The following is a 17,006-nucleotide window of genomic DNA, read 5'->3' as shown; positions in this document are numbered from 1 at the left end:
CCAAATGGGTAAACATGAATCTTCTTAATGGCAAATACAATCACTAATACCTCCTTTTCTATCTGCAAGCAGCTCTTTTGAGCGAGGTGCCAGTGTCTTTGACGCACAGGTGATAGGTTGCTCAGTACAGTCATTGTTCATATGTGCCAGCACTGCACCAACGCCATATGGAGAGGCATCTGTGGCCAGAACAGTGGACATGATGGTGAAAATGCATAAGGCAGGGTGCCACACACATCATATGCTTCAACTGTGTGAAAGCGTGCTCACATGCAGCTACCTGTACTGAACACCTTTCTTCCCCAGTTGGTTTGGTGGATGCATGATACAGGCTGCTTGCGGGAGGGACTCTGAACACTAATTCAGCTTTCCCAAAAAAACTTGCAGCTGCTGGAAGTTTCAGGGGCAGGCACAAAGTTGATAGCTTTGATGATGCGATCAGTAGGCTGGATCCCTTCTTTGTTTACGAATGCCTGATGTATTCCATTTTCTTCCAGAAAAACCAGCACTTGTCTCAGTGGCACTTTAGCCCTGCATCATGTGATGTAATAAATAGTATACAAAGGTTTTGTAGATGGTCCTGACACACAGTGCCCATGAAAATTAAGTTATCAAGATAGTTTGTGCAAGCAGGTATGGACATGGTTAACTGTTCCAGGTATCCCACAATGCAAGCACTTGCATTTATATAAACCAAAGTGAGTGTTGATGACCACAATATGCTTTGCGACTCTTCATCCAGCAGCATTTGTAAATACACTGGCAAGGTCAATCTTAGAAATATATTCTCCTCTCATTAATAGAGAATCCAGACAACAAAGGAACCAAAAATGTTTCCAACAGAGTGAAAAGGACTGAATTGTCACCAATGTACAGGAAGGTAGTGCTAATTCTGGGGATGCTGGACGAGCATTTGTTTGGAGTATTACCAAGGAAATGGTAGCCCCTGTGCCCACCTGTAAACACAGCTTTATTCACAATTATGAGTTTTATAAGTAACTTTTTAGCCAAAGGACCGTCCAGGAGAACTATCACCTAAAGTTCACACATTGTTATTTGATGCAATCTGGACACAGGGTCTGATTGCCCTGACAGTTTATTGTAGACTTTTCAGAGATCTCCATCTTTTCTACAACAGGTGCAGTGTACCCAGCAATATGGATTATCCGCACACAGGTGTGCTTTGAAGCATTCTAGGCATGACAGAAGACTCCACTGCAGATGTTGATGGGGTATGAGCTGCTGTTCAGAAGCCACAGACACATCTGAAATTAATGAATCGTGATGCTAACACCTTGGAAATGATTTTAAAAGTATTTCACTTCCCTGGGGCACAATGAGGTGTCTAGACCATTGCCACTTGTGGTAGAACCCCGAGGCACAGGTCTGCTGCTTCCACAACTTTGAAATAATGTGCAGTTGTCAAAATATCTTCAAATGATATGATGAGCACTTCTGGACTGGGAGCCAAATGGACCACTATGTCTCTAATTAAATAATCTGCATGTGAGGTTTTGCATGCTGGGTTTGCACAAGTCAAATCACAACGATAACTTAACCCTCATAAATCTGTCTCCCAGGAGCAATACGACTGACCATGTTGCTTGTGGTGTTGATGAAATTCGAGTCACGATGTGACCACAAGGAATAGTTGCAAACAATAATTCCTTGAATGTGAGGGTAACTGTATTCATGAGATGAGCCAACTTCTTAAGTAAGAAACAGTCTCCAGAGAAGCCCAAGATAGGAAAAAGCAACCACTGGGTGCCAACCAATGTAAATACTTGTCCCAATCCTCTTTGCCATCATTAAAGGCAGAAATACAGGTGGGTGGCTCTCCACCTGGGAAGTGACTTCTGCCTGTGTTGGATGGGTACCCTGTACCTGCAGTTAATCCTTCAAAATGCAAATTTCTTCATGGAGCAACTCATTTTATTGTTATTGTTGCTGTTGTTTTGTTTTTGATGATGATGTTGAAACTGCTGTTGCAATTTTGCTGCAGTAACAGCTGTTGCTGTTCCAAAAGTTTTTCAAGCCTTGAGTCCATGGTACTTAGCTAACCTTTTACCTCATTGTCTATTATTGTGACTGAGACTTGACAGAAGACCATAAACGACTAAAGAGAAGCTGCTGATGTAGGCTGACTGGTCAGGGGCTGTCATCACTGGATTACCAAGTATGGACGGAAACACAAAGAATGAGGAAGCAATCAAGTGGAAACAGAACAACAGGAAAACAAATCCAAAGAGTAATCTGGACAGAGAAAAACCTAATACGTAGCAAAGCGGAAACTGAGAAACAATGGTACTTCATGACAAGCAAAACAATAGCAAGGTGAAAACATAACTGAACCTGATGTTGCCATGCAAAGGAACACCTACAGTCTGACCACAAGAAGAAGAACAAATTCTGAGAGGGGTCGGGGGTGGGGGGGAGAGGCGAGGGGCCTGCGGGGAAGGAAGCTCCATCCACCGACTACTAGCATATAGACTCATAGGCTGCTGTGGGTGAGCGATAGTGTTGGTGAACAAGCCACACTTACATCAAGCACTATTGGCACTAAACTTGCACTAAAATGCCAGTTTATGCTCCACACAGCAATGGCAGGGCCATGTAATGGTTGCTGTATCAGCTTTTAATTGATATGTATTGCATGTCTATGAAAGTAAAAACTAAAACAGGGGCATAACAAAAACTTACAGGTTTCATGAAATCAAAATTGATAGTTTCACGTTAAATAATGGTGCTTGTTGCTACTTATCTCATCTCAGTTCTCACAGACAATTCGAAACTAAAAAGGGCCAGCAGCAAAACATATTGTGACAATAATTGTAGTTGTTATTGTGGCTTTAGTCGTGTAGCGGATCATAGGATTTCTGTTTTGTGTATCACTCGTAAATGACAGCCCTTAAGGGTAAACGATTGCCGGGTGTGATCACATGGAACCAGGCGTAAACATCTGCATCTGTGGTTTCAAAGAGTCTCCTTGTAAGGGAAACAATACCAGGAATTCCTGCAATCAATAACTGAGATGTTACACACAAACAAAATTGCCACTTTAAAGTAATTTACACAAAGAGGAAGGCAGTTTCAAAGCACTATCAAACTGAATAATCTGAATTGAAGTTTAATTCTTTTGCCAGGAGTTAATGATGATTTCCCAGAATTATCCCTGCAAAACTTCCAAATTCTTCTCAGAGTGCTGAAGCTTGCTTCTGTGTACATCACTGTTTGTCTCATCGGTTGAGACAGAGTGCGGAGCAACACACTATTCCCCCCCCCCAGCTGCTTACAAAGTTCACTGACATTGTCAATCATTTTTCTTGCTCCACTCTAAAGTACTACTGCTTGCCCTACCCCAATGAATGGGAAGCATATCTGGTACTGCTCGTGATTGGTCAGAAATTGTTTAGTCACTCGTCAACAGATAAATCTATGTGCGACACAGCACAACTTGGCACAATAATCACTTAGCAATGGCTCCAAATGCATGGTTCTGGATTGGATCACTGTGGTTGGTTGTGGACTGACACAAAAATAAGTGGGCCAAAGTCAACCAACTTCTGCCAATTCAGAACTAGGACACTGTCGTCGTTCTCTTTGTGAACAAACTGTAACAGCGCAGCCGTGAGCTATGGTTGGCTGGCAGCTACACAAGCACTCATGGATGAAACAGCTCCACCTAGCAACTGAGGTCCAGTTCCACACACTTGGGTGGGCTCTAAAAGTCGCTGGGTCAGTATTCAACAGTTATATGGCTCCAGGCATTGTGTGCAGAACGACATACTGACCGATCTCATTGTGCATTTACAAGACAAGAACAATAAGTGGTAATTATTGGATGCAGACACTTCATTACAGTGAGAGACAAAGCATTCAGTTATGACATAATGTCACCATTTAATAAGGATATCAGAAACTTATTTAGAGAGCCACTGGCTACAAGTGACATGAAGTCGAGCCCACACTTGTGAGGAAGGTGTCCAAGCTCTCATTGCCGACAATGTTACCAGCATTCGTTTTTTCCCTTTCTTATAAAAACATAAACAGGTTCGCCATGGCAGCATGATGTTTGAACTGTTGAATTACTTGCCTGCATCTTTTTCAGAATACCACAGCACAGGTTTTTGATGATGCAGCCTTGAGAGGCAGTTGACTGTTGCTTCTGTTGAGTGTAATAACATTTATATCGTTTCTTGCAAAATATCAGTTCCCTTCTGTTGGTTAGCTTCAACAAATATTTTGGCACTTAAAGTTGTTCAGTTAAATTTTTCTGAGTGACCAACACATTGGGCTTTCTGTCGACTGGTGGTTAAGAAGACACAGAATAATGGGAAAATGATTGCTGGCACATACATCACCACCACCGATGTTCCACCTGGACTAAGTGAATGATTGTTGGGCCACAAACTGTAAAGTCAATGGTAGAGTATGGGTAATGAGCTGTGCTGAAATGAGTTGGAGCTATGGTACTGGGTTGGCATAACTGAGCTGTATAATTAATTTTCCAAATATCTCACCTCTTCTACACTTGTTTGTACTATCTTGCTGTGAGCATCAATGTCCCTCGGTAATAAGGAGAAGCTGTTTCACTGGGCCTGTTATACCTTGGAATGTAGGCAACAGGGAGTTGTGCAACAGAATGACCTCCTCCATGACACAAAGCATGGGTTCTGAAAACACTGATCATGTGAAACCCAACTCTCACTTTCCTCACTTGGCATACTGAAAGCTTTGGATCAAGGCAGTCAGGTAGATGCAGTATTTCTTGATTTCCAAAAAGCATTTGACTTGGTACTGCATGTATGCTTATTGTTGGAAGTATGATCATGTACAGTATCAAATGAAATTTGTGACTGGATTGAGGACTTTTTGGTAGGGAGGATGCAACATGTTATCTCTGATGGAGAGTCATCGTCAGATGTAGAAGTAGCTTTGGGTGTGCCCCAGGGAAATGTGCTCAGTCTCTCACTGTTCATGATGTATATTAGTGACCTTGCGGACAATATTAACAATAAGCTCAGACTTTTTGCAGATGATGCATGTATCGCTCACATAGGGGTTATGACAAGATTAGAATAATTACAGAGCACACAGAGGCAGTCAAACAATCATCTTCCTGTGCTCCATACGTGAATGGAACGGGAAGAAACCCTGATAACTGGTACAATGAAACATACCCTCTGCCATGAACTTCAGTGGGTTGCAGAGTACAGGTGTGGATGTAAATGAAGAAATGAGAGCATTGAAAAAGACTTCAGGGATAAGGAAGCAAAAACACAGGAGGATTCCAGTGCAGCAGATGGGAAGTTGTCAGACAACAGGCAGCAAAAATTATAATCCAAATAGTTGGTTGCAGCTGACTCGACCGAACAGGAACAGTCTCCAGGTAATGGAAATGAACTTACTTCATTTTTTCCTAGAGAAAATAAAATTACATAAAATAAAAAAAGACATCACATAACAGCCAGGACAGCAAAAAAGCCTGCTGGAGACTCCTGAGTTCAAGTGGCTGCATTGGTACGAGCATCTGATCAGGACAGCTGCCAATAGGGTTTGCTTTGACTAACGTGCCTCTGGGAATGGATCATGATGAAGATCTCATGATAGCTGGGAGAAGAAGGTTCTCATGCACCTCAAAATCAAAGAGCCCACTAGCATCAAATATATGAGTTACTGTTTTGGAAAGACAAGTAAAGTTCAAGGAGGCTTAGCTACAACGGCATCCATCTTGCAGGTGTGAAAAAATAAATGACGGTGGTGATTTTATTGTCACCTAGCACAAGAACAAAATCTTTCTTATTAGGTATTCAACTATAAATTTCATGCATTACACTAGGTCAGTTGGACTCTGACAGGGAAACAAATTGGTTTCAAGTGATATATGGATATGTCACAAACCTTAAATTGTCACGAGAAAGAACACACGGGTGCAATGTTAAACTTAACTATTTTAATTTTAGAACACTATTGTGCCTTGAATTTCACAACTTAACAGGCAGTACATAATAATGCTCGTATGATGCATTGTGCATTGGGGAAACTGTTAATTTATTGCTTTACCTGGCTGGGTTGTCATATTCTTATGGTGTCTGTGGTATTTACTTTATTTCTATTTAATCATCCAGGATCATCTTATAATGATATAGGCACTATCATCATAATACAATGAAAATAAATAGCTCAAAAATAGACTCCCATCACCTCAAAAAGTTTTGAGACTGCAAAAATAAAAAAGAGAATAGTTAACACAGTGGTTTTAATGCTTCAGGTGTTCTACCTCCTCACCCCCCCCCCCCCCTCCCTCCCAAACACAATGCAGAGAATGTTCATACAACCTTATGAAACTGTCACAAAAGTCTTTCTTTGGGATGTTGTTCAACTCGTGTGTCGAATTGGCTTGAATGTCGGTTACGTCATCTGACCCTTCATTTGAATTTGTGCACTTTGTTGTTTTGTGGCAGGTTAGTATTGATAAAACCAAATCTCATCACCTGTGATGATTTTTTGCAGAAAATAATTGTTTGAATTGTACATTTCAATCGAGTCTTGGCAGGCATCCACAGATGATGTTTTTGTTCGAAAGCTAAAATGGGCATGGCAAACTTTGCACACACTTTTCTTCACTTCAAAACATTCTAAGAATGTCTTGACCACTTGATTTAGAGATGCTGCACTTTGGGGATTTGTGACAACAACGCCGACACTACAGCCACATGTCCACTACTTAACACTGCCTGCTCACAACAGACTAGCTGAACATATATTTGTTGTTTACAGTTGTAAATTCACGCTGCCATCGTAGTTATTGCACTGATGTAGTTTATACCACAGAAAAAAAAAAAAATCAGCTCTCAACTTCTTGAGCAGATGGTGTACATACACAAAGAACATTTAAGCATGCTTCTAGGGGTGGCTGGACAGAGCAAACTCCATCTTTCCGAACATGAGGTCAATGTCTTTACAACTCCACTGCCTCATTTGGCTGCTCTCTATTGTAAAATGTTCTTTGATATACACACAATTTGCTCCAGGTAACTAATAACACAAACATAGTTTTGCTTTTCGTCACTGCATGTATCAAGGACACCTGCTGGTGACCCCTAAACCATAAACATGCTGCTAAGGTAATACAAAACATCTACCTATAATGTAAGTTAGGAATCTAGAAAACTTATATCAACTCTAGCAACTTGTTGCCAACAGTGACGAGAGATTCAGTGGTATAAGGATTTCAGATATAGTACGAAAAATGCCCAACAAGGCCACAAGTTCAATTGATAAGATAAAAAAACTGCTCTTCACAAGCAGCACAGAAAGCCAAAATGCAGTGAGAAACAATATCTTGTTCAATATACTATCTTAAGTTTTGAAAAAATTATAGAACAAAGCACTACACTGTATCTCACAGTTAAACAAAATTATCACTGTTTCATGCAAAACAGAGCATAAAAATATAAAATGATGCCTGTGAACTAGTTTAAACAACCAACATCACTAGCATATTTTGAAAAAAACATGAAATAATGCATTCAATCTCACCTTTCTCCTTTCTAAATCCACAACATCCAAAAGTGGATACGTTGTGCGAACTTCGTCAATTGACACAAAATTAGAAAACCCTAAATTCAGGGCTATGTCACTAATAGGGCCTTGTCCCGACAGCAACACTCTTTTATTATGGAATTCGTTAAATAACTTAAGTGGAGAATGGGACATCACAACCTGGCTTTCAGACACCTGCAACAAATGTAAATGGAGGTTTAATATGTTAAGAGAAAATTATTGAGCAATGAAACAGTTAACTTCACTGTACACTATCTCCTACATTTTAATAAATAATGGAAGGAGCACAGGAAAGAACTGACTGTATAGTTAGTGCATTAAATCATCAATAAGCACATAAATAAGACAGAATTCTGATACGCTTCCACACAAATACTTCTCCAGAACTAACAGAATACACATACACTTCGATGGCTACATTGTACTGGCTGGAATGTTAATAATAATCATTTACATATTTTAATACCACTGACTTATACAGAAGAGGATCACAATAAAATGACAGAGTTATCCAATAGCTTTGCAAACTGTCTTATACAGGGTGATTATAATTAAAGTTAAACTTTCAAAATGCTGTAGGAGTAACACCACTGGTCAGAATGACGTCAAATTGCAACGGAATATTATTGGAGAAGAGGGAAAAAGTATGGTAGGAGAAAAAAAAAATAGTGTGAAATTTGATCACTAGATGGTGCTGTATTTGTCAGAATACATAAATGAAAACACTGTCATGCGCACGACCCATTAATGGTGGTATAAACACGCAGGGTACATGGCTTTTCTTCCTTTCGCATTTGCGGCTTTCACCATGACTGTCTCAATGCAGAACCATGCTCTGCTTGTAAAGCTGTATTACAAGAATGATGACTGTGCACACGTCGTTCTGCAGAAGTTCCGAACACTGGAGGATTTGAAAAAAGGCGTTGGTCCGATGACTGCCATGGGTCTGGAGAAAATTATTCAGAAATTTGAAAAAATGGGTTCTTTTGGTGTGCAACCTGGTACAGGGAGGAAATAAACTGATTCAATGTCAGTGGAAGCAGTGGCCACAGCAATGCAGGAGGAGACAAGAGGTGGTGTGCAAATATGTAGTGCACAGAGAATAGCTCGAACAGTGGGCAAACATGTGAGCACATGCATAAAAGCCTACGAAACATCCTTCTTTGCTAGCCATTCAAAATTATCCATGTGCATGAATTGCTTCCTATTGAACTGCCAGCAAGAGAGACCTCTGCTCTTGCTCACATGGAAGTGGACAATGACTGGCCGTGGAAGATTTTGTGGACAGACGAAGCCCACTTCCATGTGACAGGATATGTCAATGCATAGAATTGTAGAATATGGGCAATGGAAAATCCACACGCAAATCAACCAATACCACTTCATCCTGAAAAGGTCACTGTGTGATGCGGGTTTACGGCATCACTTATCCCAGGGCCATATTTTTTCAAAGAGACAGGTGCTTCTGGTTCTGTTACATGAACCATCACTGGTATGCACTATGGGTCTCATTTGTGCAACCACGTCATTCCAGCTGTCCCACAGCATGGATGTGATCATTTTTATGCAAGATGGCGCACCTCCACACATTCCAAATCCAATTAAGCAGCTGCTGAAGTGCCATTTCGGAAATGTTAGAATTATCAGCCACCATTTCCCTACAGCCTGCCCGTCCCAATCACCTGATTTTAATCTGTGTGACTTATGGCTGTGGGGCTATCTGACAGATGTTGTGTTCAGTGTTCCGATTGCAAACTTCACTGCATTGAAGGTACACATTGCACAACACATTCTGAATGTGACAGCAGAAACGCTTCAATCAGTTGTGGAACATGCTGTTTCTCAATTTCAACTTGCTGCAGAAAACGGTGGACAGCATATTGAACATATTTTTCACTAGTCACATGGAAATTAATAATCCGATGTGATTTTGATTGATGCTTTTTCTGTGGCTTTTGTCCTCAGGACAATTAAAAACTGATTTTTCCCATCTGATGTGATATGACCTTGCCGTGGTGGATGAGCTTACGTAACTAACAGTATCACACCTGTACACTCATACACACTGAGTAGCACAGTTTGTTTAACATCAAATGTATACCTTCGGCATTGTTGTATGAGTCATTTGTCATTTGTAATCAGCCACTATTAAATTATTATGCTTACAGTGCCATCTGTTGCTACATTTTGTAACTATTTATTTTTCTTCTGTCATACCTTTTCCCACTTCTCCGATAATATTCTGTTGCAATCAGTGGTGTTATTTCTACAGCGGTTTGAAAGTTTAACTTTAATTATAATGAGAGAGAGAGAGAGAGAGAGAGAGAGAGAGAATCCCTCAAGTATAAAAAAAGTACTCACAAACAATTGCCAACCGCACAGTTGAATATGCTGGCCAATTTTTGAACTTTTAACACAGGATAATGAAACAAATATAGCTGAATCTGTTCCTTTAACCAAACATGTGAAGTGTGATTTATTAGTTTCATAACTGTGAAATAATGCTCTACAAATTCTTCGACAGAATTTTAACACTTCTGTCCCATTAGGTTATTGAACAGTCTTTTCAGTAAACCAAGTTAATACACATAACTCTTATTATAAACTTTTAGCCCCACTTACGGTGAAAGTTTCTCATTATAACGAGCATGGAAATCTTAGAGGAAATCAAAATTTTGTGTGTACAAGGTTTACATAATGGGAAAAGGAACAGTTTTTGTTGGGCAACACATACATAAAATTTGTGCAATATCAGTAGCTTTGTGATGTCAGTTTAATTTCCTCAGAACATTATGAAACACACATAATCAACTCTAAATAATGGTGCTAGCTATGACTGAGGTATACAAATGAGTGGCACCATGTATAGTTGCATGGCAAATGGTAAGCAATGTAATTTAATGGCCTAGTAGACTGAGTGTACTTTCCAGTTTAAATTTATTCTAAGAGTTAGGGCTAAAAACTTCACACTGTTTATTCCCTCATCACATGAGTATTGCATGTTATTGAAATGTCATTCACATTTAATGATTTAGTTCTAACAGGCTTTGTGACAATCTGTTCCACAATGATTTCAACAACAGAGCAGATAACATATGTCAAACCAGTGCAACCAACATTCAGTACAGGGAGCATTTCTTTTCAAAGCTCACTTACATCATGACCTTTTTTTTTTTTTTTTTTTTTTTTTTTTTTTTTTGAACTAAAAACGACCAAATGCTGTGTTCTAATTTTTTCTAGAGGAAAAAAAGAAACATCAGTTCATAAGATTTATGGAAATTTCTTCATCACTGACAAATCCCTGTTATGAGTATTACCATAATGACAAAGACCGATAGTGTCCATCAGTTTTCATTGCACAGTGATGTTTAGAATGGAAGTCTCTATGCCCTTAAACTGCTACTCACTCCCGCAAACTCTCCCTTTTAAGCTAATTCATACCTATTCCTCTCAACTCTCGCCAAATCTAGCAGTTTCATAAAATTATTTGTAGAACACTTACTTCCAATGTTTTAGTCAGTCACCAGTCTCTGAGTGTCGACAAAGGAGAATATTAATCCTAGAAAAATCTGTATATACAAGATATATATTGACGTTATGAATAAACGCGAATTCTGCCAGATGTTCGCGTCATTCTCGCACGATATTTCAACAGTGTAGCTCGCTGTCTTCTTCAGGTGTTACCCGAGAATGGTCCTTAAGCTGATCGAGTCCAGTATTTATGCCTGTAAGTTGATGGGTGCTCCCTAGTTGGTCCGCACTGCATCGGGTGTTCCCTCCGTGGTCCATGCCTGCCAGATATGGCTCTCATGGTCCTCTCTGGTCGCTGGTGTTCCCACTGCCATCCGCATCCGGCTCGGCTGCTCTCTGGGGTCGCAGTCATCATCTGTAGTATCTGCTGCTCTGAATCCTGGCTGTTTCCTTGGTCTCCACTTCTAATTCTTGCTGGGAGCTTCGTAACTGTTCTGCGCTGCACTGAGTGTTCTGTCCGCGTCCACCAGGCCCAGCTTGTCGCTGGTGCTCCGAACGCCATCTGTGCCCAGTGCAGCCACCCTCTGGGGTTGTGGTCGTCATCTGAGGTATGTCAAAACCGGTCTGTAATGACTGGTGTTCTGTCTCATTGTTGTTTCCACTTCTGTCTCTTGCTGGGCACTCCGTAATCGGTCCTTGTCGCGTTGACTGTTCCGTTTCCGGTTCATGCCCACCAGGTGCGCCTCCCATGGTTCCCTCTGATTGTTGGTGTTCCGACTGACGTCCGTGGCCGACTTCCATGTCCTCTAGGGTCATGGTCATCACCTGAGGAGTGTCAGGACAAATTTGTAGTGTCTGGTGCTCTGTCTCGTGGCTGTTTTCTCGGTCCCCATTCCTGTTTCTTGTGAAATCTCTGTGTGTTTTGCGTTGAGTTTTCAGAAGTTCAGGCCATGCTGAGCTGGTACCCAGTGTCACAGTTGATGAGATTCTCCATTATCTTGATTCTGATGGACTCTCTTATGACACTGTCTGAATATCTAGGGGTCTTGAGCGACAATCTTGGTGTCATTGTAGTTCATCAAGTACACACAGTTCACGTTTAAGCTTACCATGAAACAAAAAATATAATCTAGTAGTGTGACGACAGATAACTCTGCCATAGATATGGAATGGAATAACTCAACAGATAAAGTCTCCACTTTTTTTGTGCAGGCTATCATCACATCCTGTTGGATCGTGACTGTCACATGTTAGTACACAGCCTCTCTCTATCAGTGATTACAGTACAGGACTCTCTGCACTGCATTTCGAAGCTGACTGGATTCGTATTTGGTGACTCACTGAGTTAAAAACCACTTTTTTCAAAACTGTTATTGTGTCTCTCATTTCTGATTTCTGCCTTTAGAACCCATGCATCTCAACAGTACACAACACTGGCACCAAGGCTGGTCCTTTGTTTGCCAATTTTTTTTTTTGTTTTTTTTTTTGGACATTGTGCCTTGCTGAAAAGCAACATTATGACATTGAAGGTAGCGTGTACTTCTTGCAGATTCTTCAACAAACACTGTGCTTGCCCACCACAATGAATTTATATTGACTTTCTTGTGTTTCAGAACACTCATACCTGCAACTTGCTGTTTGCATTTTCTACCTGCAGAGACTGAGATTTTGGCCATTCTTGTCTGTTACTTCTAATCGATCGAGACCTTCTTTACAGCTCCAATGAACGTATTGTTTCAGTTCAGCATTTATTATGTGTTGAATGATGGCCAATGTACCAGTGGAAATGTCTCTAAGTCAAGCTATTCAGTTGCAGGGCCCAGCAATCCACAACTCATAACAGAAATTACACAACTACTGCAATTCCACACCAATTTACAGGCACCACTTGCAGCATCCCAAGTAGTGCCGTAACAAGCACCACCTGTCTATGCACCGCAGTTCCAGACATTCGATGCACAGCAGGAAGACACATTTGACTACCATGCTCAGCTCGATGCCCGCTACACTGCACATCACATTTACAGTATGGACAGAACACCACATATATTTGGCAGCAGTAGGTGTCACAGTTTACAGGTTGGCATGTAAAGTTTTTTTCAGTATCCACCTCAAACATGGTGACTTCACTGCTGTATGAAGACAAAGACTTTGATGAACAAGAGAACATGGTGGCTGCTTGTTACAAGTTTTTCAGATTGAGTAGATCACCACAGCAAACTTACAAACATTGGGTAGCTGATTTACAAGGTCTGGCCAGGCCTTCTGCCACCGAGCAGTGTGTCAGCAGTGCGCAAGCAGCAGCAAGAGGCTTATTTAGCGTCCACATAAGTATTGTAGTCAAGTTGAAAATTTATTTGAGTGTTCTTAGCGCACTTGTTTAGTTAAATCCGTCAAATCATTGTGTAGTATTCGGTTTCAGGCTCTGTCTCCGGCTGACACTGATCTTTGGCCGGACATGGCTGCTTGTCCTGTTCCAGAGGTTGCCCCTCAGTCTGCAAAATCCGGGCAGTCGCAGAGGGTGGGCTTACTGGTAGCTCCAACGCCAGGCGACTAATGGGGCCCCTTAGGGATACGGCTGCAAGGGAGGGGAAGAAAACCAATGTGCACTCCGTGTGCATACCGGGTGGGGGGGGGGGGGGGGGGGGGGCAGTCTTTCCAGATGTGAAAAGGGTCCTTCTGGATGCCATGAAGGGTACAGGGTGCATCCATCTGCAGGTGGTCGCTCATGTCGGCACTAATAATGTGTGTCGCTATGGGTCAGAGGAAATCCTCTCTGGCTTCCGGCGGCTATCTGATTTGGTGAAGTTTGCCAGTCTCACTAGCGGGATAAAAGCAGTGCTCACCATCTGCAGCATGTCAACAGGACTGACTGCGGACCTTTGGTACAGAGCCGAGTGGAGGGTCTGAATCATAGGCCGAGACGGTTCTGCGACCATGTGGGCTGCAGATTCCTCGACTTGCGCCATAGGGTGGTGGGGTTTCGGGTTCTGCTGGATAGGTCAGGAGTCCACTACACACAGCAGGCGGCTATACGGGTAGCAGGGGACGTGTAGCACGGACTGGGCGATTTTTACGATAGATGGCCTCGGGCAAGTACAGAAAGGGCAACAGCCTCAAAGTGTGCAGGACAAAGTCAGGACATGCGGGGACCAAGCAGCAATCGGTATTGTAATTGTAAACTGTCGAAGCTGCGTTGGTGAAGTACCAGAATTTCAAGCGCTGATAGAAAGCACTGAAGCTAAAATCGTTATAGGTACGAAAAACTGGTTGAAGCCAGAGATAAATTTTGCCGAAATTTTTACAAAGGCACAGACAGCGTTTAGAAAGGATAGACTACATGCAACTGGTGGTGGCGTGTTTGTCACTGTTAGTAGTAGTTTATCCCGTAGTGAAATAGAAGTGGGTAGTTCCTGTGAATTATTATGGGTAGAGGTTATACTCAACAACCAAGCTAGGTTAATAATTGTGTCCTTTTACCGACCTCCCGATCCAGTAGCATTAGTGGCAGAACAACTGAGAGAAAAATCAATAAATTTCACATAAATTTCCTCAACATGTAATAGTCTTAGGTGGAGATTTCAATTTACCAGATATAGACTGGGACACTCAGATGTTTAAGGCGGGTGGTAGGGACAGAGCATCGAGTGACATTATACTGAGTGCATTATCCGAAAATTACCTCCAGCAATTAAACAGAGAACTGACTTGTGGAGATAACATCTTGGACCTACTGATAACAAACAGACCCGAACTTTTCGATTCTGTAAGCACAGAACAGGGAATCAGTGATCATAAGGCCTCTGCAGCATCCCTGAATATGGAAGTAAATAGGGATATAAAGAAAGGGAGGAAGGTTTATCTGTTTAGCAAGAGTAATAGGAGACAGATTTCAGACTACCTAACAGATCAAAACAAAAATTTCTGTTCCGACACTGACAATCTTGAGTGTTTATGGAATCTATGCAATCAATGCAATCGTAAAATGCATCTTAGACAGGTACGTGCTGAGTAAAACTGTGAGGGACGGGAAAAACCCACCGTGGTTCAACAAAAAAGTTAGGAAACTATTGCGAAAGCAAAGAGAGCTTCACTGCAAATTTAAACGCAGCCAAAACCTCTCAGGCAAACATAAGCTAAACGATGTCAAAGTTAGCGTAAGGAGGGCTATGCGTGAAGCGTTCAGTGAATTCGAAAGTAAAATACTATGTACAGCCTTGACAGAAAATCCTAGGAAGTTCTAGTCTTACGTTAAATCAGTAAGTGGATCGAAACAGCATATCCAGACACTCTGGGATGATAATGGTATTGAAACAGAGGATGACACGCGTAAAGCTGAAATACTAAACACCCTTTTCCAAAACTGTTTCACAGAGGAAGACTGCACTGCAGATCCTTCTCTAAATCCACACACGAACGAAAAAGTGGATGACATTGAAATAAGTGTCCAAGGAATAGAGAAGCAACTGAAGTCACTCAACAGAGGAAAGTCCACTGGCCTGACAGGATACCAATTCGACTCTACACAGAGTACGTGAAAGAACTTGCCCCCCTTCTAACAGCCGTGTACCGCAAGTCTCTAGAGGAACAGAAGGTTCCAAATGATTGGAAAAGAGCACAGGTAGTTCCAGTTTTCAAGAAGGGTCGTCAAGCAGATGCGTAAAACTATAGGCCTATATCTCTCACATCGATCTTTTGTAGAATTTTAGAACATGTTTTTTGCTCGCGTATCATGTCATTTCTGGAAACCCAGAATATACTGTGTAGGAATCAACATGGATTCCGGAAACAGCGATCGTGTGAGACCCAACTGGCTTTATTTGTTCATGAGACCCAGAAAATATTAGATACAGGCTCCCAGGTAGATGCTATTTTCCTTGACTTATGGAAGGCGTTCAATACAGTTCCGCACTGTCACCTGATAAACAAAGTAAAAGCCTACGGAATATCAGACCAGGTGTGTGGCTGGATTGAAGAGTTTTTAGCAAACAAAACACAGTATGTTGTTCTCAATGGAGAGACGTCTACAGACGTTAAAGTAACCTCTGGCGTGCCACAGGGGAGTGTTATGGGACCATTGCTTTTCACAATATATATAAATGACCTAGGACATAGTGTCGGAAGCTCCATGCGGCTGTTCGTGGATGATGCTGTAGTATACAGAGAAGTTGCAGCATTAGAAAATTGCGACGAAATGCAGGAAGATCTGCAGCGGATAGCACTTGGTACAGGGAGTGGCAACTGACCCTTAACATAGACAAATGTAATGTATTGTGAATACATAGAAAGAAGGATCCTTTATTGTATGATTATATGATAGCGGAACAAACACTGGTAGCAGTTACTTCTGTGAAATATCTGGGACTATGTGTATGGAACAATTTGAAGTGGAATGATGATATAAAATTAATTGTTGGTAAGGTGGGTGGCAGGTTGAGATTCATTGGGAGAGTCCTTAGAAAATGTAGTCCATCAACAAAGGAGGTGTCTTATAAAACACTCGTTCGACCTGTACTTGAGTATTGCTCATCAGTGTGGGATCCATACCAGGTCGGGTTGACAGAGGAGATAGACAAAATCCAAAGAAGAGCGGCGCGTTTCGTCACAGGGTTATTTGGTAAGTGTGATAGCGTTACGGAGATGTTTAGCAAACTCAAATGGTAGACTCTGCAAGAGAGGCGCTCTGCATTGTGGTGCAGCTTGCTGTCCAGGTTTCGAGAGGGTGCGTTTCTGGATGAGGTATCGAATATATTGCTTCCCCCTACTTATACCTCCCGAGGAGATCACGAATTTAAAATTAGAGAGATTCGAGCACACACGGAGGCTTTCCGGCAGTCATTCTTCCTGCGAACCATACGCGACTGGAATAGGAAAGGGAGGAAATGACAGTGGCACGTAAAGTGCCCTCCACCACACACTGTTGGGTGGCTTGCGGAGTATAAATGTAGATGTAGATTGCAAGTTTATGA

The 17,006-nt window shown here is 41.6% G+C and overlaps 1 protein-coding gene across 1 annotated transcript in view; it reads right to left on the bottom strand.

Annotated features, from left to right (window-relative positions):
• LOC124555542 (haloacid dehalogenase-like hydrolase domain-containing 5) overlaps positions 1 to 17,006 on the bottom strand; it is a 129,578-nt gene that overhangs the window by 95,362 nt on the left and 17,210 nt on the right. Inside the window, exon 3 of the mRNA XM_047129497.1 lies at positions 7,543 to 7,740. Within this exon, the coding sequence (XP_046985453.1) occupies positions 7,543 to 7,740 (198 nt within the window). The remainder of the gene's footprint in view (positions 1 to 7,542; positions 7,741 to 17,006) is intronic.

This window comes from Schistocerca americana, chromosome X, assembly GCF_021461395.2.
Source record: "Schistocerca americana isolate TAMUIC-IGC-003095 chromosome X, iqSchAmer2.1, whole genome shotgun sequence".
NCBI classification, from domain to species: domain Eukaryota; kingdom Metazoa; phylum Arthropoda; class Insecta; order Orthoptera; family Acrididae; genus Schistocerca; species Schistocerca americana.
This window is presented reverse-complemented; position numbering and strand designations above follow the sequence as displayed.